Consider the following 24,793-nt stretch of genomic DNA (forward strand, 5'->3'; position numbering starts at 1 on the left):
CTTTCTGTATGTTTAAACCATGTGAATGTCTCACCCATTTAAAAATTCTTCTGAAAAAATTATATTCACCACTATTTAAAACCAAGTGTGCAGTTTTCCAAATATTTGGCTTTCGTTACTGATTTCCAGTAACATCTGGTAGAAAACCTGCAGTCTCCTAAGCAAGGACCATAAGGCATCCCCAGATGGAGAAACTCGGACAGACGTCCCATCTAGGCTCCTGCCCAAGTAGGGTATTTGTTTTAAAAATGCAGTTTTGTTAACTCTCAAAATATAGTCAGTGACTAGAACTGACTTATTACCTAACAGAGGTCCTTTAGTCAGGGTTTGCACTAGCGAAGAGTTTATAATTCATACCACGGCCACTGAAGAGTTCTTCACCATGTGGGTCCTCAAGTTGGCTATGTTGAGTCATTTGTGCAGATTTTCCTGACCCAGCACCCCACAGAAATCTATACAACTCAAACCTATGCACCCAAGGGACAACACAGCTGAAATTTACAACAGACTTTGGGTTTCCTCTGGGATTATCAGCTTCTTTCTCCTATTCCCACCCTGCCCCAGAAAACATCCCATTTGTGACAGGTAAGAGAATTTGTAAAATCACCTGAACTTCTACACTCTTAAAACCTTTCCTCTCCTCGTTTTATCTCAAAGCTAAACAACCTCCACTGGGATGTTTTCTAGGATAATCAGGTGTTAGTTATAGTTATTATAAGTAACATCAATTACTGAAAAATTAAGTTTTTCTGTCCCAGTTCTCTTGAGGAAAAACATAAAATGGCTTGAAGGATCTTTAAAAAGCTTTGGTCTTGTAAGCATCTCTCTTAAAGAACATCTCAGAAACACCATTAACCATGAGTAAACAACTGCTTGCGATCCACCTTCTCTCTGCTTCTTTTTCTTGAGGAATTGAGGGGAGATGTGACCCGCAGTGCTTGGAGAATTCTTCCTCATCAGCATATATAGCCGTGCTGTGTAGAGGAGGGTCTACAAGAGATTAAAAAAAAAAAATATTTAGAAGTTTGGTCATCTGGGAAGTAAGCAAGTTTGTCCCTCTACACTGGCATACAAAGCAACCTCTTTACGTGGCTAATAAAATCAAAACCAATTACACGGGCTATTTCTGATCCCACACCTTAGGAAGAACAAACGTGAACCATTTCACCAGTACACACATGGATAGTTACCCTATATCCTTACTGTCCTTAGAGATGATACAGAAACTTTTAAATGAGCTAAAAGATAAGCATAAACAGGAGGTCTGACATTGCTCCCTCACCCTGTGGAGCATCACAGAGCGGCCTGGGAGACACTGCACGAACTCATGAACTCCAAACCCAAGGGCCCGGGGTGCCTGGCCACCCCCCTGACTCTCCCACCCCACAAAGTGCCTGGCAAGGGCGGGCTCACACCCGTGGACGAATGGCCCTTTGGGGAGGATCCCGGTCCTCCTGCATACCCCTTCCCCTCTCCTCCCCTCTGCACTGCCAGAGCGTGGAGCGAAGCAGGAAAAGTTCACTTGAATCAAGATACAGGAGAGGAGACCAAACAGCCTTGGTGGGAAGACACAGAAGAGGTGCTGAAGAGGATGCTCCTACCTGCCGAGGAAACTGGGGTCACAGGAAAGGCCTCGGCCCCGGGGCTGGGCCTGTGAGAGGGAGGGAGGAGGAACCGCTGCAGGGGGGCCTGGAGAGAGCCAAGCACCCAATTCACGCTCAGGCTTCACCATGGACGCACCATAAACAGCTGTTCAGATAATGAACAGAGCAACTGCACAATCTTAAAGTCAGTAATATACTCGGTACTGACCTCAACCAGGCACTGGAAGGACAGATGCTGAAGCTCCAATTTGGCCCCCTGATGTGAAGAGCTGACTCATTGGAAAAGACCCTGATGCTGGGAAAGATTGAAGGCAGGAGGAGAAGAGAGCGGCAGATGAGATGGTTGGATGGCATCACCAACTCAATGAACATGAGTCTGAACAAACTCCAGGAGATAGTTAAGGACAGGGAAGCCTGGCGTGCTGCAGTCTAGGGGGCTCAAAGAGTCAGACACGACTGAGCAATTGACAACAAGCAAGCAAAGGGATTTATTTCCTTTAAAGCTACTGGGAATAACAAGGGGAAAAAAGAAAACCACACCAACTTTTGGACCTCTGTGTGTAACCAGTCACACGAGCTGGACTCTTAACCTGTCAACAATAAAAAGATAAATAACCTGATTTCAAAATGAGCAAAGGATGTGAATAGATACTGCTTCAAAGGAGACACAGGAGTACCTCGTGTTACTGCACTTTGCTTTGTGGCACTTGGCAGATGCTGCACTATTTACAAACTGAAGGTTTGGGCAACCCTGCACTATCAGGTGAGGATTAGGTTAATCTGGATTGCCACAAACCTTGCCAGAAGCCCCCTGATAAACCCAACAAGCTTCCCGACTCCCAATTAAGCAAAGACGTCTGCTCCAGTGAACACAATCAATAACTAGAGTGCCCCAATCAATAACTTAACGCCCCCTTCCAGCAAGAATTGTGTCTTGAGGCTATAAAAATTGGCTATTAACTCATGAAAATGGTTGACTTTCCCTGGTCTGTCAGGAGGTCAGTCCACTGCGCTCGCAATGCCCACATGATCTCTGCTCTTTGTTCTTAATAAACCCACTCCCTTCTGAAATGCTCTGTATCCGAAAATTCTTTTCAAACACGCGCTCATATTGCCTCAACATTGACTACGCTAAAGTCTTTGACTGTGTGATCACAACAAACTGTGGAAAATTCTGAAAGAGATTCGAATACCAGACCATCTTACCTGCCTCCTGAGAAACTTGCATCCAGGTCAAGAAGCAACAGTTAGAACCAGACATGGAACAACAGACTGGTTCCTAATAGGGAAAGGAGTATGTCAAGGCTGTACACTGTCACCCTGATTATTTAACTTCTATGCAGAGTACATCATGTGAAATGCCAGGCTGGATGAAGCTCAAGCTGGAATCAAGACTGATGGGAGAAATATCAATAACCTCAGATATGGAGATGACACCACGCTAGTGGAAGAAAGCAGAGAAACTAAAGAGCCTCTTGATGAAGGTGAAAGAGGAGAATGAAAAAGCTGGCTTAAAACTTAACATTCAAAAAACGAAGATCATGACATTCAGTCCCATCACTTCATGGAAAATAGATGGGGAAACAATGGAAACAGTGACAGACTGTATTTTCTTGGGCTCCAAAATCACTGCAGATGGTGACTACAGCCATGAATTTAAAAGACGCTTGCTCCTTGGAAGAAAAGCTAGGACAAACTTAGATAGCATTTTAAAAAAGAGAGACATTACTTGACTGACAAGGTCAAAGCTATGGTTTTTCCAGTGGTCATGTATGGATATGACAGTTGGGCCATAAAGAAAGCTGAGTGTCGAAGAATTGATGCTTTTGAACTGTATTGTTGGAGAAGACTCTTGAGAGTCCTTTGGACTGCAAGGAGATCAAACCAATCAATCCTAAAGGAAATCAACTCTGAATATTCATTAGAAGGACTGATGATGAAGCTGAAGCTCCAATTCTTTGGCCACCTGATGCGAAGAGCTGACTCCTTAGAAAAGACCCTGATGTTGGGAAAGACTGAAGGCAGGAAAATAAGGGGACAATGAAGGATGAGATGGTTGGATGACATCACTGACTCAATGGACATGAGTTTGAGAGCTCTGGGAGATGGTGACAGACAGGGAAGCCTGGCGTGAGGCAATGGGGTTGCAAAGAGTTGGACACAACTAAGCGACTGAACACCACCACCACTAAGGGAAGTCAGTCAGGCAGAGGTAGAACATGGTATATGAGGAATTATCCAGGTGAACAAAAAAATAGACATACAAGTCAGCAAATTTATGATTCAGAAAGAGACCTTGAGACATTAATGTCAAATAAATGGTTCTAAAAAAAAAAAAAAGAAATCAAAGTGAAAGCATGGAACGAATTAGGAGGTCCATATGGAAATCGACAAGAAATCAGTATCTGTAACAAATAATCCACAAAGATTCTCCTCTTCCTTCCTTCCATGGACATTTACATGGAAATCTCTAAGAGATAATACACAAAACTTATCTCCTATCTTCCTGCTTGGTATTCACAGAAAAGTGTATTCACAGAAAAGAGATTAATAACTCACAAGGACCTGATGCTCACCACTCTGCTTGAACTTCTAACGCAAAAAGTTGGAAGAAACAGTAGAGATAGCCATAGATAACATAATACCCAAATCCGGGGCAATCACAACACTGCAAATCCACTATACTTCAAGGTAGCTTCGGCAACATGGTAAAGAAAAGGAAAGAAAAGCAGTGCCTACTTTATTATCTCCGACCTCCCTGACTAGGGTTGCTGTCCCATCCCTGGAGGCTGGGCACGCTTGGGTCCCACTGCTGAACTGGGGTGCGGTGGACACAGCCTGGCTCGGTGCACTTGGTGGAAGCCTTTTCAAAGGTCTACTGTGTGCTATGTTTGGCTGAGACAAGAGTCCGGCGTCACATCAAGGCCTCGAGCAACTGATGCTTTTGAACTGTGGTGTTGGAGAAGATTCCTTAGAGTCCCTTGGACTACAAAGAGATTCAACCAGTTCATCCTAAAGATCAGTCCTGAATATTCATTGGAAGGACTGATGCTGAAGCTCCAATACTTTGGCCACCTGATGCGAAGAAATGACTCACTGGGAAAGACCCTGATGATGGGAAAGATTGAGGGCAGGAAGAGAAGGGGATGACAGAGGACAAGATGGTTGGATGGCTCACTAACTCAATGTACATGTGTTTTAGAAAGCTCTGGAGATGATGAAAGACAGGGAGGGCTGGCATGCTGCAGTGTACAGGGTCGCAAAGAGTTGGACACAACTGAGCGACCGCACAACTACAACGACTGACTATCCCAAGGCACTTCAGGGCTCCCTTGGGACGTTAAACAATTAGGACACCCTGAGCAGCTTGGTATTTTGACTCTGATTTCATCAGACCAACCAAGACCAAGGTCCTATTCCCAGCCATATTCTACAAGGGGAGAGCCCGCATTTGGGACTAAAGAGTACCCTGGATGGCCATCAATGCCCAACCTGAAAGAAATAGCCTTAGGCCAGAAGCCACTTACCCTAACAAGAGACAATATCCCATAAAGTTGGAAGCAAAGGAGGAGTTACAATCCCTCGTAGACAAATTTTTAAAACACTGCCTCTTGGTGACCTGCCAATCTCCATGTGACACTCCCATTTTTCCGGCTATTAAGTCAGCTGAGGAATATTGAGTGATACAAGACCTCAGAGCAGTAAATGATGCTGTGGTCCCTAACCACCTGCTTTGGTCAATCCTTATGAAATATTAGCCCAAATCCCTAATGATGCTAATGCTTAAGTGTTCTTGTCCTCAAGGACGCCTTCCTTTGCATCCTAGTCTATCCCTCCTCACAATATTTGTTTGCTTTTGAGTGGATTAACCGCCACTCAGGACAAATCCAATAATACACCTAGACAGTATGGCCTCAGGACAGCCTACATAGCGGCTCTTATGTCCAAGGAAAACAACTATGGGAGATGCATCAAAAGAACGGGCTATTCTACAGTATGTTCATGAAAGTCTCAGATCAAAATACCACTAAGTCCTTAATTCCTTGGGTTAGAAAGCCTCTCAAAGTCACAACAAATCTCAAAGCAATGAGTTAAATATCTGAGATATAGTATATATCTCAGAAAACCCAGAAATAGACAGTTACCTCCATACAGAAAACAAGCTGTATTTAGGTTTAAGCACTCCAAAGAGCTGCCTGCAATTACAGAGACGTGGGTTCAGTCCCTGGGTTGGGAAGATCCCCTGGAGAAGGAAATGGCAACACATTCCAGTATTGTTGCCTGGGAAATCTCATTGACCCAGGAAAGTTGTGGGCTGCAGTCCATGTGGTCACAAAGAATTGGAGACAACGGAGCAACTGAACCACCACCAGCCTTGAGTTACTTGCTGGGATTTTAGAGAACAAAGTCAGGTTCGTGTGTTTTTATCTCCTCTGCTTCCGCAATGTAGATCCTCTGCCTGAGCTCCAGGAGCTTCACTCACTCTCCTCTGTGACTATCCTGTCCAGGCTCTCAGGAACTACTTGACTCATCTGTCGTCCCCCAGACTGAAGGGGGAGCTGGGCCACTTTATATTCAAGTGAGACAACTATGAGATCTCTGGGTCTGTCTTTAGAGAAAATTAACTTCTAAATGAGCTCTATTTAATTGGCTTAAAGGAATTTGAGTGCTTATATACATTCTCAGAAAGATAAAAGAGGCTCACTAGGATACATTTGGGTTCATGTGATCTGGGAAATATTCAATATTTAATTAACCTCTGGCATTAGAGCTAGCTTAAGCTTGTGGGTTTAATTAATTCAGACTTGACTTTAGAGTGATCAATATTAAGTATACTTTTATCGTACCTAGGGTTATTGAGTGTTAGTAAGTACATACTGTTTGTTATGAAATTTGTCAACAGGGAAAATAAGCTGATATGAAATTTTTAAGTAAATATAACCAGGATAAGAACTTTTTAGTAAACTCTACAGCAATAATTATGCTTTGGAAACATCCGTCTAAAACACTCTGCAAATTTTGGTAAATTGAAACTAAATTAAGTTCAACAATGGGAATTCATTGAAAATCCAGGCCTTTTCAAATAAGATAAAATATTGAGAATATTAATTTATACACAGGGCCAAATTACCAACTCTTGTCTTCTTGTGAGAGAAAAACTAAAGATGTTTTGTGCCACCTTGCGATGTCCTTCACCAACGTATAGAATGCTAATGTAGAAGACAGTTCATGGTTGTTAAGGAAAGTAGGATGTGTGTTCTCAGAAAAGAGGGTATGAAGAATAGAAATGTATTTTGTTGAAAGGAAAAAAGGTGATTTTGCCTTGGAACTGGCTATTTCTGAATGGGGAAAGAATAAGGGACAAAATATGGCTACAGAAAGTAGTGAATGCTTGTAAATGAGGAACAATGACAAAGGAATTTTGTATGTGGTCAGAATTTTCTAAAGTTGGATTAAATGAGGTAAACACATTTTATTAAGAATAGGTTGATGTGAGACTGAATTTGGTTTTTCTCTCGTAAGGGAACAAGGTTTTCCTGGAATACACCTTTTTGATAGCAGACCATGTGAGTTCCTATCCCCTGAAGGGATCTGTATTTACTTCTGAAAATTATTTTCACCTCAGCTTAACAAGCCATTGTTTGGCTCTATGATTCCCTCTGACTGGGAGTTTTAAAACTTTCTGAAAGGTTCCCCTGGGGGCTCAGTGGAAAAGACACAGCCTGTAACGCAGGGGATGCCAGTTCCACCCCTGACCCCGGGTTTGGGAGGATCCCACCTGCCATGGAGCAACTAGCCCATGTGCCACAGTACTGAGCCTGCGCTCCAGAGCCCAGGAGCCACAACTACTGAGCCACGCTCTCAGAGCCCGTGCGCTGAAACAAGGCAAGGCACCACAATGAGAAGCCTGCACACGGCAGTGAGAGAGGAGCCCCTGCCCGCTGCAAGCAGAGAAAGCCTGCCGCAGCAACAAAGACCCAGCACCGCCAAAAATAAAAATAAATACATTAAAAAAAAAAACTTTTCGAGATTTTTGAGACTCCCCAAATATCAAATTTGAACTAAAGGTCTTTTGACCTCAAGATACTTTGGGGGTGCTTCAAAGGGTCCCTGGAGCACCCCAAAGAAAGATCCTAAACTAACTGGGTTCATTTGGTATGTTAAATTATGTGGGAAACATTGTCCAAACTCGCTGCTGCCTGTGTCAGATACAATCATTACCCTCTCCCCGATTTTATCGAAGCCATCAGACAGAGGAAAGGGTTTGGGTTCTTCTGCTGTCTAGTCTCTCACCTTACCCCATGTCCAAACAATCCCCTGAGGGAATACTCCCACCTCCAGGCCCTCCTTGTCTAACACCCATGGCCTTTTGTACTGTACCCAACTTCAGTCTCCCATCGGAGAGGCCCTGCACATCCCCCAGGAGTTCACTTTGCACCTCCAGGACTTCCTTCACTGCTCCACTTGGCAGCACTCACACAGGGAGAGACCAACTACTGGGCTGGCCACTTGCACGCAGCCCATATCCTAGGTTTTATAGGTGCTCCCCATCAAGGAATACACCCCAACACAGGGAAAACTTTATAGGACATGAGCTTCATGGCCAACAAGTGGAGTCCTGCCAACACACTGGCACTGCTTCAAATGTCCCCTATTGGGTGCCCCTCACTGGAGAGATTGGGCTGACCTGAGATGTCAGGTTATGAATTAAAGGGAGCAGAGACTCTCAAAATCCCATCAGATAAGAAAGGAATTCAGAGGACGACCCAACTCCCCTCCGACAAAAACCTCCCAAGGACTGTCTCCAGGACTGTCTCCAGGACTCTGGACTTCAATTCTAGAAGCGCTCTTGGTTGCAGGTTACTCAGTATGGCAGGATCCTCTTCTAAGCCACAAGAAACACATCTGGAATGTATACTTAGTAGTAGCAGTAGTGTTAGTAGCTCAGTCATATCCAACTCTACAAAATACCATGGACTGTAGCCCACCAGGCTCCTCTGTCCATGGGATTCTCCCGGCAAGCATACTGGAGTGGGTTGCCATTCCCTTCTCCAGGGGATCTTCCCAACCCAGGGATCGAACTTGAGTCTCCTGCATTGTGGGCAGATTCTTTACTGTCTGAGCCACCAGTAAGATACCAAACTGTGAATTTTAAAAAATAGAAGGACTGAAAAGAAAAAACTTAAACTTTACTGTAACACTGCCATGCCTTTATGTACGTTAGGTAGATGGAGAAAAATGCCCTGAAAATCAGTCTCTAAATTACAATAACATCTTGCAACTGGATCTTTACTGTCACAAGATGGGAAAATAGACTGAGATTCCCTATGTTCAAGCCTTCATGGTTCTTTACCAAAACCCTGTTCTACTGGGCTCCTGTAATCAAAAGCCAGGGGAATCAGAAAGCATTCCCAACATTTTAGATGATCCCCTTTAACCTTCTCCAATTCTCAGAGGTGAAACAAAGGCTCCTCTGCTTCCCCAGAGCCACCGAGTTTCCCAGATCCCTATGACCAATCCCAAACTCCACATTCCTATGTCCCATACACCCTTCATCACCCCTGAAGGGAGACTGACTGCCCCCAGGGTAAACTCATAGTGGAACTTCCTATCAACCAGGATCAGAGAAAATATGCCCTTGAAGGGAAGTGACAAACAGTGAAGGAACAGTCAGGGTACACGTGCCTTTCTCTTGAACTGATTTTGTCCAATGCAAACAAAGACGGGGCCGGTATACTGAAAACAATGGTAAGTTTGTTGCAGGGTTTCAGGCCCTAACTCTGGCCTTTGACTGGGAGGATGTCCAAATAGTTCTACTATAATACTTGCTTTGGACCTGAGGAAAAGCAGAGAATGTGGGCAGCAGTCCAGTGGCATAGTACCAGCCTGACCAACCCAAACATTTTGTGATGGATGGAGACACAGTCCAAAGTCAGGAGCCCCACTGGTATTGTGAATCCAGGGATGGGACAGAAGCCATGAAACACGTGATCCATTGTGTTATTTGAAGGGATGAAAAAAACCTATCAAAAATGCAATTAACTATGAAAGGGTTCAAGGAGTGACCCAAGAAGAATAAGAAAACCCAGCCTTCTTTCAGGGGCCACTAGTGGAGGCTTTTGGAAAACTCACTAGCACTGAACCCTCCAATCCCAGGGCAAATCCCAGCTATGACAACATCTGATCAGTCAGTCTGTCCTTGATACTCCGCAGAAACTCCAGAAGGCACAATTAGGCAACAAACCCTGATGACCCAACTCCTAGAGGTGGCCTTGGGTATTTAATAATGAGCAGAAGAGAGCCCAACATGAGAAAGACAGGCCAGGGCTCAAGCTAAACTGACGGGGATCCTGGAGGCTCCCTCTGAGAGGTCTATCTCCATCGAGGGGGCTTTGGGTAGTTCCTGACGTGACAGGTAATAAGATGGATTTTTTAATTGATACCTGAGCCACTTACTTCTTCCTGATTTTTCAAGCAGGGCCTCTTTTCTCCAAAAGCTGCACAGTGACTGCTGTCGATGGAAAGTCTCTCATCCGTTATTTCACTGGGCTTCTCCCGTGTCAATCTGAAGTGTCTGATGTCACCTGCCTTTCTGGTTGTCCCTCGGTGTACTAATAGAGAGGGGACCTTCTGGGCTCCCCTAGGACCAGTAAACAATTAGGATACCTCGAACAGCCCCGTATTTTGACTCTGACTACAGAAGACCAATGAAAAGAGCGAGGTCCTATTCCCAGCCATATTCTACAAGGAGTGAACCCACATTTTGGAAACAATGCGTACCCAGGAGGGCCATCAATGCCCAACCTGAAAGAATCAGCTTTAGGCCAGAAGCCACTTACCCTAACAAGAGACAATATCCCATGAAGCTGGAAACAAAGAAGGGCTTACAACTCCTCATCCCTAAACCCTTACAACATGGCCTCTCGGCGCCATGCCAGTCTCCATGCAATACTCCTATTTTCCAGTTATTAAACCAACTGGGGAAAGTAGAGTGATACAAGACCTCAGAGCAGGAGATGGCACTGTGGCCCCTATTTACCCTCTTGTGGCCAATACTTATAAAACATTAGCCCAACCCCTGAGGATGCTAAATGGTTTACTGTGCTCAACCTCAAGATTGCTTTTCTTGTATCCAAGCCTATCCCCCCTCACAATTGTTTGACTTCCACTCAGGCCAAATGCAACAATACACTTGGACAGTATTGTCTCAGGGGTTTCAGGACAGCCCACACTTGGTCTCCCAGGCCCTAAGAAAACAACTATGGGAGACACACCTAAAAGAATGGGCTATTTTATAGTATGTACATGACATATTAATATGTACCTCACCATGGTGGTCTCAGATCAAAACACCACTTAAGTCCTTAATTTCCTTGAGGCTACAGAGCCTCTCAAAAGTACAACAAATCTCCGAGCAATGAATTAAATATCTGGTATACACTATAAACCCCAGGAATAGACAATTATCTCCATACAGAAAACAAGCTATATTTGGACCTAAGCACTGCAAAGATCTGCCTGCAATGCAGCAGACATGAGTTTAATTGATTAGTCAGGAAGATCCCATGGAGAGGGAAATGGTAACCCACTCTGAAATTTTTGCCTGGGAACTTTCAAGGGCAGAGGAGCCTGGCGAGCTGCAGCCTACCAGGTCTCAAAAGAGCTGAATACGACTTAGCAACTAAACAATGACAGTAACTCCAAAACAAACAAACATCTCTGTTACCTGAGGAAACCAAAGCTGAAAAAGACACATGCACCCCAATGTTCACTGCAGCACTATTTACAATAGCTAGAACATGGAAGCAACCTAGATGTCCATTGACAGATGAACGGATAAAAAGCTATAGCTGCTGGCTCAGCAGTAAAGAACCAGCCTACAATGCAGGAGACGCAGGTTTGATTCCTTAGTCAGAAGATCCCCTGGAGGAGGGCATGGCAACCCACTCTAGCGTTCTTGCCTAGAGAATCCCATGGACAGAGGAGCCTGGCAGGTTGCAGTCCATAGAGTTGGACATGACTGAAGAGACTAACCAGCAGCTGCAGCAGTATACACAACGGAATATTCAGTTCTGTCGCTCATTCGTGTCCGACTCTGCAACTCCATGGACTGCAGCACACCAGGCTTCCCTGTCCTTCACCAACTCCCAGAGCTTGCTCAAACTCATGTCCATTGAGTCGGTGAAGCCATCCAACCATCTCATCCTCTGCCGTCCCCTTCTCCTCCCGCCCCCAACCCCTCCTGGCATCAGGGTCTTTTCAAATGAGTCAGCTCTTCGCATCCAGTGGCCAAAGTATTGGAGTTTCAGCTTCAGCATCAGTCCTTCCAATGAATATTCGGGACTGATTTCCTTTAGGATGGACTGGTTGGATCTCCTTGCAGTCCAAGGGACTCTCAAGAGTCTTCTCCAACACCACAGTTCAAAAGCATCAATTCTTCGGCGCTCAGCTTTCTGTATAGTCGAACTCTCACATCCATACATGACTACTGGAAAAACCATAGCTTTGACTAGACAGACTTTTGTCGGAAAAGTAATGTCTCTGCTTTTTAATGTCTCTGCTTTTTAATGTCTCTGCTGTCTAGGTTTGTCATAGCTTTTATTCCAAGGAACAAGCGTCTTTTAATTTCATGGCTGCACTCACCATCTGCAGTGATTCTGGAGCCCCAGAAAATAAAGTCTGTCACTGTTTCCATTGTTTCCCCATCTATTTGCCATGATGTGATGGGACTGGATGCCATGATCTGAGTTTTTTGAATGTTGAGTTTTAAGCCAGCCTTTTCACTTTCCTTTCACAATGGAAAGGGGAAATTTGGAAAGTAATATTTCACAATGGAATATTACTCAGCCATAAAAAGGAACACATTTGAGTCAGTTCTAATGAGGTAGATGAACCTAAAGCCTATTATACAAAGTGAAGTAAGTCAGAAAGAGAAAAACAAATACTCTACACTAACATGTATATATGGAATCTAGAAAGATGATACTGATGAAATTATTTGCAGGGTAGCAATGGAGAAACAGACATAGAGAACAGACTTATGGACGTGGGGTGGAGGGGGGGAAGGAGAGGGTGAGATATATGGAGAGAGCAACATGGAAACTTACATTACCATTTGTAAAATAGCCAACGGGAATTTGCTACATGACTCAGGGAACTCACACAGGGGCTCTGTACCAACCTAGAGGGGTGGGATGGGGAGGGAGATGGGAAGGAGGTTCAAGAGGGAGGGGATACATGTGTACTTATGGCTGATTGATGATGTTTGGCAGAAACCAACACAATTCTGTAAAGCAATTATCCTTCAATTAAAAATAAACTAAAAAAAAAAAGACATCTCTACCTTTTTCCACATGGTAGGATTTTGTAGAGTTTGGATTCCAAAATTTGGGCCAATGGCTAAGCCTCTGTATCAAGTCACTAATGCTCAGATATAGAACCGTTACTTTAGAATGAGGAACAGGAAAAGGCTTCACATGATTATCAACCAGACCTTTATCAGAGCGCCTGCTCTCAGTCACCCCGATCTGAAAATGCCATTCATCCTGTGTGTGGCTGAAAAGCAAGGCAAGGCTCTGTGGTTCTTATACAGAAGCCGGAGAAGATTCTGAGCCTGTTGGGCATTTTTCCAAATAACTAGATTTCACGGCCCAAGGTTGGCCTGGTTGTCTCCACGCAGTAGCTGCCACCACTTTATAACTGGAAGAAACTAACAAGCTTACTTTTGGACAGCAGCAGAAGTCCAGTCCCGTCATCAAGTACAAGGAATTCTGGAGATTATAGGTCACTACTGGCTAACTGGAGGCCGTCCTACTAATACCACGCAGTGATCCTTGAATCATGAGAACTAACCTACAAAACTTTACATACCCTCAACTTGGCTATGCTTAAGCCTGGTGAGAGCCCACAGCCAACAGAATCTTGCCTCAGAACCCTTGACCAGGTTTATGCCCGTAAATCTAATCTAAGAGACTAAGCTACAGAAAACCGAGGACGAATGGTTTACTGTCAGCAGTAGCTTTATTAAGGATGGAGTCAGGAGGGCAGGGGATACTATCGTGAGTGCTCAGAGTGTCCGAGAAGCAAAACCTTTCCCGGCCTACACTTCAGCCCAGAAGACTGAACTGACAGCTCTAACCTGAGCCTTAACCCTAGAGAAAAGATAAATTATAAATACATACACAGACTCAAAATATGCCTTCCATGCTTTACATGCTAGTGGAGCTATCGGAAAAAAAAGAGAACTTTTAAGTACAAGAAATTCCTCTGTAAAGTATGAGGCTGAGATTTTGCATTTCATAGAAGCAGCTCAAAAACCAAAATACATAGCAGTCATTCACTGCCACAAGCATCAAAAGGGAATTTCTCAAATTATCCAAGGAAACAACTGGGCAGATTGGGATGCAAAGAAAGCAGCTCTGATGCCCATAACAGAAATGGCATCGTTCCCACCCCTTACCCCTTCTACCATTATACCCAGATACTCAATTTCCAGAGACCTGGGAACAAGACCAAGGGGGAGCAAAGGGTACAGTTGAGCGCAATTGTGGGATAGTTTGAGCATTCTTTGGCATTTCCTTCTTTGGGACTGGAATGAAACCTGAACCTTTCCAGTATTGTGGCCACTGCTGAGTTTTCCAAAATTGCTGGCATATTGAGTGCAGCACTTTCACAGCATCATCTTTTAGGATTTGAAATAGCTCAGCTGGAATTCCATCACCTCTACTAGCTTTGTTCATAGTAATGCTTCCTAAGGCCCACTTGACTTCACACTCCAGGATGTCTGGCTCTAGATGAGTGATCACACCATTGTGGTTTCCAAGTCATTAAGACCTTTTCTGTACAGTTCCTCTGTGTATTCTTGCCACCTATTCTTAGTATCTTCTGCTTCTGGTAGGTCCATACCATTTCTGTCCTTTATCGTGCCCATCTTTCCAAGAAATGTTCCCCTGGTGTCTCCAATTTACCTGAAGAGATCATTAGTCTTACCCATTCTATTGTTTTCCTCTATTTCTTTGCATTGCTCACTTAAGACGGCTTTCTTATATCTCCCTGCTATTCTTTGGAACTCTGCATTCAGATGGGTATATCTTTCCTTTTATCCTTTGCCTTTTGCTTCTCTTTTCTCAGCTATTTGTAAAGACTTCTCAGACAACCATTTGCCTTGCTGTGTTTCTTTTTCTTGGGGAGGTTTTGGTCGCTGCCTCCTGTACAGTGTTGTGAACCTTTGTCCACAGTTCTTCAGGCACTCTGTCTATCAGATCTAATCCCTTGACTCTATTTGCCACTTCCACTGTATAATCATAAGGGATTTGATTTAGGTCATCCCTGAATGGCCTAGTGGTTTTCCTTACTTTAAGTTTGAATTTGGCAATAAGGAGTACATAATCTGAGCCCAAAGAAGGGCAATGCCAAAGAATGTTCAAACCGCAGCACAACTGCACTCATCTCACACACTAGCAAGGTCATGCTCAACATCCTTCAAGCTAAGCTTCAACAACACATGAACAGAGAACTTCCATATATACAAGCTGGATTTAGAAAAGGCAGAAGAACCAGAGACCAAATTGCCAATGTTTGTTGGATCACAGAAAAAGCAAGGGAATTCCAGAAAAACATCTACTTCTGCTTCATAGACTATGCTAATGCTTTTGAAAGTGTGGATCACAACAAACTGTGGAAAAAATCTTAAAGAGATGGGAATACCAGACTACCTTATCTGTTTCCTGGGAAACCTGTACACAGATCAAGAAGCAACAGTCAGAACCGGACATGGAACAATGAACTGATCCAAAATTGGGAAAGGAGTCCGTCAAGGCTGTATATAATCACCCTGCTTATTTAACTTCCATGCAGAGCACATCATGCAAAGTGACAGGCTGGATGAAGCTCAAGCTGAAATCAAGATTGCTGGGAGAAATATCAATAATCTCAGATATGCAGATGACACTACCCTAATGGCAGAAAGCAAAGAGGAACTAAAGAGCCACTTGATGAAGGTGAAAGAGGAGAGTGAAAAAGCTGGCTTAAAACTCAGCATTTGAAAACTAAGATCATGGCATCTGGTCCCATCACTTCATGGCAAATAGATGGGGAAACAATGAAAACAGGGACAGACTTTCTTTTCTTGGGCTCCAAAGTCACTGCAGATGGTGACTGCAGCCATGAAATTAAAAGACGCTTGCTCCTTGGAAGAAAGGCTATGACCAACCTACAAAGTATATTAAAAAGCAGAGAAATCATTTTACTGATAAAGTTCCACAAAGTTATGGTTTTTCCAGAAATTATGTATGGATGTGAGAGTTGGACCATAAAGAAGGCTGAGCACTGGATAATTGATGCTTTTGAACTATGCTGTTGGAGAAGAGTCTTGAGAGTCCCTTGGACAGCAAGGAGATCAAGCCAGTCAATCCTAAAGGAAATCAACCCAGAATATTCATTGGAAGGAAGCTAAAGAAGCTCTAATACTTTGGCCACCTGATGTGAAGAGCTGACTCATTGGAAAAGACCCTGATGCTGGGAAAGATTGAGGGCAGGAGGAGAAGGGGCGAACAGAGGACAAGATGGTTGGATGGCACCACCGACCCAATGGACATGAGTCTGAGCACGCTCTGGGAGATGGTGAAGGACAGGGTAGCCTGGCGTGCTGCAGTCCATGGGGTCGCAAAGAGTCAGACAGGACTGAGTGACTGAACAACATCACTTCACGTTGGTCAGAATGTCCATCATCAAAAAATCTGCAAAGAATATATGCTGGATAAGATGTGGAGAAAAGGAAACAATCCTACACTGCTGGTGGGAATGTAAATTAATACAGGCACTAAGGAGAATGGTATGGACATTCCTTAAAAAACTAGGAAAAAACTACCATATGACCCAGTAATCCTACTTCTGGGCATATACCCCGAGAAAACCCCAATTCAAAAGGACACATGTACACCAATGTTCACTGCAGCACTATTTACAATAGACAGGACACGAAAGAAACCTAAATATCCATCAACAGATGAGTGGATAAAGAAGGTGTAGTACATATATACAACAGAGTATTATTCAATCATCAAAAGGAACAAATTTGAGTCAGTTAAAAGTGAGGTGGATGAACCTAGACCCTGTGAAGTAAGTCAGAAAAACAAACATCATATATTACAGCAGAAACTAACACAACATTGTAAAGCAATTATCCTCCAATTAAAAATAAATTAAAAAAAATAAAGAAACATACAGGAATGATCATCTCAGTATTGTTCCAAATAACCAAAAAAACACAATTATTCTTTCAAGATTAGTTAGCATGACTAATATGTGGTATCATCATACAATATAGCAACTCACACCAATGAAAATGAACAACAACCACTACCTATAGCTGTTTAGGGGCTTTCCCGGTAGGTAGTTGGCAAAGAATCCGCCTGCAATGCAGGAGACCCTGGTTCGATTCCTGGGTCAGGAAGATCTGCTGGAGAAGGGATAGGCTACCCACTCCAGTATTCTTGGGCTTCCCTTGTAGCTCAGCTGGTAAAGAATCTGCCTGCAGTGTGGGAGACCTGGGTTTGATCCCTGGGTTGGGAAGATCCCCTGGAGAAGGGAAAGGCTACCCACTCCAGTATTCTGGCCTGGAGAATTCCATGGACTGTATAGCCCATGGGGTTGCAAAGAGTCGGACAGAACTGAGCGACTTTCACTTTTACTTTTCATAGCTGTTTAGATGATTTCACAAAAGGAAATAAGTGAGCAAGAGAGCCAGAAAAGAACACATAACGTATGATAAGAGAGAATACATAATGTGTGAGAGCATTTACATAAAGCTCAAAAGCAGGCAAAACTAAAACAAAATGTTAGAAAGATGACAGGGATCACTTTACATCCAGAAGGAGGGAACAGCAATGACTACCAGGACACACAAGAGGCTTCCATCACAGTGGCAACATTCTGCTTCTGAATCTGGGTGGTGATACCTAGGTGAGTGTTTTCTAGGAACTTCCTGGGCAGTATGCTAAGAGCAGTCAGTCAGACAGAGAAAGACAGATACTGTATGACATCACTTATATGCGAAACGCAAAAACACAACAAACTAGTGAATGTAACATCAAAGAAGCAGACTCCCAGATACAGAGGAAAAACCAGTGGCTTGCCAGTGGGGAGAGGAGCGGGGTGGTAAAGAGGAGGGGGATGAGAGGTGCAAATCTGGGTGGACCAGGCTCAGGTGTACTATACAACACCGAGAATACAGCCAAGATTTCGTAGTAACTGTAAATGGAAAGTAAGCCTTAAAATTGTGTAAGACAATTTTTAATTAAAAATAGATTTTGAAAAAAAGAAAATGAGGCCTATCCAAACAATGGACTATTGAACTGTAAGAATTTTTAGGAATGAAGAACTGATACTTACTACCATGTAGATGAACCTTGAAAATACTACCCTAAATGAAAGAAGCCAGTCACAGATGACCACATACATTGTGTATGAATCTATTTAAATATTCAGAACAGACAGACTCATGGAGACAAGAAATAGGTTCATGGTTGCCAAAGGGCTCCAGAGAAATTACTAATGGGAGTGGAGTTTCTTTCTGGGATGATTAAAACATCTTGGAATAGAAAACAGTGATGGTTGTACCATCTTGTGACTACACTAAAACTGAACTGAACCATACACTTTAAAACGGTGAATTGTATGGCATGTGAATTATATCTCAATTTTTAAAATTATGATTTTAGATTCAGATCTTTTACATTTAGATTTCTTTTAGCTAAGAAATTAGAACATTTTATCAGGTCATTATAACATGTTCTGATAATGATTACTTTTCATCATGCCAAAAGTACAGTATTTTCTTTTATTAACAAAAATTAGACTCAAAATACTAGATACCAAATAAAAAGTATGTGAGAAGGTTTATGTTGTCAAAATTCCCTTGAAACTTACTCCTACAAAAAATATCTGATCACTGCTGTTCTAGATGTGGAACTAGCACTTTCTATACCATTTCTGGCCTCTAGAGCGGCCAGTGACAACAGAGAGCAGGCCCATCTGGACAGGTCACACCCCCCTCCCTGGTCCGCCAGGTGGCAGCCCTGTCTCCCAAACACTCCTGGGCCCATAGGCGAAGCTCTCCCACAGCATCCTCTGCCTTCTGGTGTCTAAGAGAAGAAAAATATCCCTCTGGTCCTCCCTAAGGTAAAGCCCCTTTCCATGTGACTACTGGAGGTAAGAAGTGAGAAGTATTAGTCTACATCCCTCTTGTTACAAAGCCCTGTAACAGGAACCCTAACCTGGCCGGCTCGCTGACCAGTGCTACCAGCAGAGCCCCACTTTTTCTTAGCTTCAGGGTACCTAGAAGTGAGAAAAATTAACTCAAATTATCAAATACTCCCCAGAACACTGTAGACCACCTTGCTTTTATATATAAAGGCATTTCTACATTTTTATCAGTAACTAGCCTAAATGCTATTGCTCGAAGTACTTTAAAGTTTTCAGAATATAGATTGAAAATACTAACCAAAGCTTTCATAGGATTCTTCATCTTTCTCATTTTCGCCCAGCCTGCTGAGGCTTGAGAACCGAGAATCATCAGGAAACTCAAATACATCCAGAGGCTTGTGCGTCTGGCCAGCTTTCTGAAAGTGAACAAAGTTCAAGTCACCGAACCAGCCATACCGAGCAAGAACATCACAAAGCCGACCTACGTGGCAAGGACACTGCTGCTCCCGCCGGTGCCCAAGGAGCGAGCCTTCGCACTCCCTTGGGGGCAGAGGCTCTTCTGGTGATCTAAGGCGGGGTGGGGGAACTTTTCTAGAAAGGACCAGGGGGTAAACACAGTTGACCACTGAACAACGCAGGGGTTGGGGCGCCCAGCCTCCGCACAGTGGAAAATCCCCGTACGACCCTAGCAGCTGGTCTCATCCGAGGTTCCACTTGCGGGGGTTTCAACCAACTGTGGATAGTGTAGAACCTACTACTGAGAACAATCCGGGTAGAGTCATCCCTCCCAGCTCAAACCTGTGTTGTTCGAGGGTCCCTTGTACCCAAGACCGCGGACCGTGAGGCTCTGCGGCCGCTCAGCTCAGCCATCGCGGTGTGGAAGCAGACAGGTCGGTGCAGAAAGAGCAGCACAAATGTGCTGCAATACAGCCTCATGGAGCCTGAAACCTGAGCTCCATGCTTTCACATGCCATGAGATAGTCTTCTTTGATTTTACTTCACTCATTTAAAAATATAAAAACCATCTTTAGCTCACAGGGCCACGGGTCACAGCCAGCCACTCCTAAACCACCAAGGGGTTGCTCTCCAGAAACAGCCACTTACCCCAAAGCTCCCAAACCAAGGTCCGTGAACCAAGGTAAAGTGGAAGTGGTCAAACAGGAGATAGCAAGAGTGAACAACCACATTTTAGGAATCAGTGAACTAAAATGGACTGGAATGGGTGAATTTAATTCAGATGACCATTATATCTACTACTGTGGGCAAGAATCCCTTAGAAGAAATGGAGTAGTCAACAAAAGTCAACAACATCATAGTCAACAAGAGTCTGAAATGCAGTACTTGGGTGCAGTCTTAAAAACGACAGAATGATCTCTGTTCATTTCCAAGGCAAACCATTCACTATCATAGTAATCCAAGCCTATGCCCCGAACAGTAATGCTGAAAATGAAGTTGAATGCTTCTATGAAGACCTACAAGGCCTTCTAGAACTAACACTAAAAAAAAAATGTCCTTTTCATCACAGGGGACTGGAATGCAAAAGTAGGAAGTCAAGAGATACCTCGAGTAACAGGCAAGTTTTGCCTTGGAGTACAGAATGAAGCAGGGCAAAGGCTAACAGAGTTTTGCCCGCACTGGTCATAGCAAACACCCTCTTCCAACAACACAAGAAATGACTCTACACATGGACATCACCAGATAGTGAAATCAGATTGATTGAACTCCTTGTCCCAAAATTCAGACTTAAATTGAAGAAAGTGGGGAAAACCACTAGACATTCAGGTATGACCTAAATCAAATCCCTTATGATTATACAATGGAAGTGGCAAATAGATTCAAGGGAATTAGATCTGATAAGAGTGCCTGAAGGACTATGGATGGAGGTTTGAGACACTGTACAGGAGTCGGTGATCAAGAGCATCCCCAGGAAAAAGAAAGGCAAAAAGGCAAAATGGTTGTCTGAGGAGGCCTTACAAATAGTGAGAAGAGAAGAGAAGTTAAAGGCAAAGGAGAAAAGGAAAGATATACCCATCTGAATGCAGAGTTCCAAAGAACAGCAAGGAGAGATTAAGAGAGTCTTCCTCAGTTTTGAGGATATACAGGGGTAAAAAGTCCTGAGTGAAGGAAAGAGACTGGACTTACAGGGCAATATACTAATAAGCTCCATGAAGACTGCCCCTCACATCCTCATGAAAGACCACAAGACACAGAAAATTAGAAAAAACATTCAGTAGCTCTGGACAAAGTGAAAGGAGCCATTCACAGACAAGAAAATGTGAGGAAATTCTGGAGAAGAAATACAGGAGACGGAATAAGACTGAGAGACAAACATAGACTCGCACTCACAGACCCTCCGTGAGAAACCACTCGAGGGGTGTGTGGGGCTGGAAGGGGCGCTGAAGGGGGGCTGACGGGTCCTCTGGCCTCCTTGAGCAGAGGCGCCCCCAACCCTGGATGGCAGCTGCCTTCCCGAGAAAAGGACAGGAAGCTGGAGAAAGCCATCCAGAGAACGAGCGGGCTGGGGTGGGGGCGCAGAGGGATCCCAGGGCTTTCCAGGGGAGAAGAGGGCCCCCTCCAAAGCCAGGGGCCCAGGGGAGCAGCGGGAGACACCCTCCAAGAGAGAGAACCAGGGGTGGGGCACAGAGCAGGGAGAACCCCAAGCAGACACATTGCCTGAGGTGTTTCATGTGAGTCTCTAAGGCCAGCTTGACAAGTCACTGGAAAATAATATGCAGTGAGCTGGGAGTATTAAAGAAATGCACCTGCCTTCACACACATTTATTTCTAAGACTCGCCACACCCTAAAGTAAAAATACCATGTGAGTAAAACTACATGGAATATGATGAGATCATAATTGCGGAAAAGTGTAACATGGAGAAATGGCTACAAGTGAAAAAAGCAAAATACAGAACACTATACAATTTTTAAATAATGTCAATTATCAAAATGAAAATGAAACCAACCTAGGCCCAGAAAGAGATTCAAAATGTTAATGCTTTCTCCCTTGTACTGGAAAGAACAGGAGGAAAATGAATATACTTTTCCACTACAGGAAAACAGAGCTTACTGAGTCTACGGAATACTGAGTCTCCCACACAATGTTATTTTGCATTTTCAATTACGAGCATTATATTAAAATATAAAACGATAACTTACATCTTTCACGGAATGTGTTCTTCCTGCATGGTTCTTCGAAAATCTCGCACTAGGAAACAGCAAACACACATACGAGTTAGGAAATACTTAAAAATAACTGGGGAACTAGAACTGGCAACGCAGTCCAAGTATTTTCTTTCCAAGTTACTCTCCTTGTTAGTTGCACTAACAATGTGCAGGGGATGAAATTCAGCTAATGGCAAATCCCCTTAGAAAGCAGAACCCATATCTCACACACATAAATAATGTATAGGCCAAATCATACTACCCACATATAATTAGCATAGCTCTGCCCTCAGGACACAGAGAACTCCTAAGCCTGCAGTCACCCGTGTCCCTGAAGTTGCATCAACAGCCAAGGCTGGCGTCCTGCAGAAATGTGCTAGAGAGGTGCCTCTTCCTTAAGACCTGGACCCCGCTGCATCCCGTGCCTGGCTCTCTCACACACGTGTTCTCATTTAGCTCCTTAACAGTCCTCCAGGTGGAAGTGAATCCCTCCACCCAGAGGCATATTTGCCCAAAGCCGCAGGTGGCTGGGAAGGAGGGAAGCCTGTGATAAAATCTGCTATCAGTCCACACCCAGAGCTGCCCTCCTCCCTCCCCTTCAGGATCCTTCCAGAGGGCATCAGGATGAAAGGATAAAGTTGCATCTTTAATCAGCTTAAGTAAACCAGATGTCACAACAGAGACCTGAACAAAAAGTGAAAATAAGAGACACAGGAAATACTCCTGCCGGTGACTGTGCGCTGAGTACCCTGTGTGCTTCAGCGTGGTGCCAGGAAACAGGGCACCCGGCACCACCTTGCACAGACCCCCCCCTTTCAAATGCACCCTGCACACACCCGTTAGCAGAGAGCAAAGTCCATTTAGTGTCTGAACGAGCAATTTTTTACCTACCTCTTTATGTGATATAACTTCAAACTTCAGAGAAAAATTGTGAGAAGAGTCTGAGAACCTTCTGTACACCCTTTACCCCACTTCACCAACTGTTCACATTTTGTCTCACTGGCTTCTTGTGTGTTTGTGGATGGTAACCTGGGGACACACGTGTGTCTTTTCTAAGAGGGCATTATTCTGTGCAGTCACAGCACAATTTCCAAAGCAAGAAATTTAACACTGACATAATTGTCTAATTTACAGTCCCTATCCAAATGTTATCAATTGCCCTGTCATGTCCTCTAAGGTTTCCCCCAGCATTTTTTCCCCCTAGCATTTTTTAAAATTTGTTTTGCTATTTTTTCCTTAAAAATTTTTTTTCTTGTTCTAGCATTTTTTAAAAGGAAATACAAGAGGATGTAAAATTAAGATTTCTTAAAACTTGTGTTGCATCATATGTGCACATTTGCGTACCCATTGTGATGTAAAACATTATTACTGTGAATTACAGTGAAAAGATAAAGTTGGAAAACTCAAGAGTGGTTCCCAAACATCAGGAATCAGAATCACCTGGAAGGCTATTAAGACCGCTTGGCTCCACCTTCAGAGTGGCTGATTCAATAAACCTGGGATGGCCCCTGAGAGAACCTGCATTGCTAACAAGCTCCCAGGGCTGCTGATGCTGGTCAAGACACCACAATCTGAAAAACCAATCCTTTATTTGATTCTCAGACCCAAAAAAGAAGATGGAGCAGATATTCGTTTTACAGCCTCTATGATTCTGGGGTTCAGAAAAGTTAACTGACATCAGTGGTCACACAGCCAAGTAACAGGACTAGAAGCCAGATCATATAAGGTCGTATAACCCACTCTTTCCTGCCTTGTCTGTGCTCAACAATGTGGTCACATTTTCTCCTCACCTTAGGCTAGGAGGGAGGTGAGGCTACCAAAAGATAGAAACCTCTGTGATAACACATGGAAAAGATTTTGGTGTAGGCATACTAGTGCGTTTCAGGGGGAGGGATGAACAAATTTCCTGAGTCTCAATCAAAGGCAAAAATGCTATATGTGTGTGTACCGCAGGTGGAGGGGCAGGAGAGGGAGAGAGAAACCCCCTACTGGAGTAGCTGATGAAGTTCACCTCTCATAGATCACTTGGTCAAGAATCTGCCTGCAATGCAGGAGATCTGGGTTCAATTCCTGGGTTGGGAAGATCCCCTGGAGAAGGAAATGTCAACCCACTCCACGATTCTTGTCTGTAGAATCCCATGGACAGAGGAGCCTAGCAGGCTACAGTCCATGGAGTTCCAAGAGTCGGATGTGACTTAGCGACCAAACCACCAACACCACTTGTCAGCTGAGTCTCAAGCATCTTATTCCTTCCCAATCCTCCTCTCTGCTAGGGGAGTCTGGTCCTACCCGCTGGCCACAGGAGCCTAGTCTGTTTACCCCACCACCCTGCTTTGTCCTGCTCCAGCGTGTCCCCTACACTGTTTGGCTCTCCTGCACCCTCACGCTGCATCTTACAAACTGCACCTTCTTCAGCAGCTCTCCCACCGCCCAGGTGGGGCTCCTCTGGCCTTGAGAACCAGCCAAGGCCCCTCCAAGCCAGGCCCAGGCAGGGCCTTGGATGTGCTTCAAACACCTCCAGAGACACTTTCCAATGAACCCGAGAAAAATAACGTTTTAGAGAGCAGACAGGCAACGTATTTTAACCTGCATGTCCTTTCAGCTTAATAAAAAAAAAAGTTTGAACCATCCTGGCTGGAGTCCACCCCTTTAAAAATAACAAGCGGCAGCTTGGGCTCTCCCCGCCAACGTAGTTCAGCTTTAGAGTCTGTGGTTTGTGTTACAAAAACAAGCAGGGTCTCGAAAATAAGAATACTGACTCCAGTTCGAGTGTCAATGCTAGTGTTCTTGCTAGAAGGTGAAATCTGGCAAGTAGTAGGTA

The 24,793-nt window shown here is 44.0% G+C and overlaps 1 protein-coding gene across 1 annotated transcript in view; it reads right to left on the reverse strand.

The window, feature by feature from the left end:
- Positions 1-24,793, reverse strand: part of CENPU (centromere protein U) — a 44,140-nt gene that overhangs the window by 18,916 nt on the left and 431 nt on the right. Inside the window, exons 2-4 of the mRNA XM_043454243.1 lie at positions 21,967-22,015; positions 19,108-19,225; positions 885-990 (exon numbers count right to left, since the gene is read on the reverse strand). Of these exons, the coding sequence (XP_043310178.1) occupies positions 885-990; positions 19,108-19,225; positions 21,967-22,015 (273 nt within the window). The remainder of the gene's footprint in view (positions 1-884; positions 991-19,107; positions 19,226-21,966; positions 22,016-24,793) is intronic.

Source organism: Cervus canadensis, chromosome 31 (assembly GCF_019320065.1).
Source record: "Cervus canadensis isolate Bull #8, Minnesota chromosome 31, ASM1932006v1, whole genome shotgun sequence".
In the NCBI taxonomy this organism is placed as follows: Eukaryota; Metazoa; Chordata; class Mammalia; order Artiodactyla; family Cervidae; genus Cervus; species Cervus canadensis.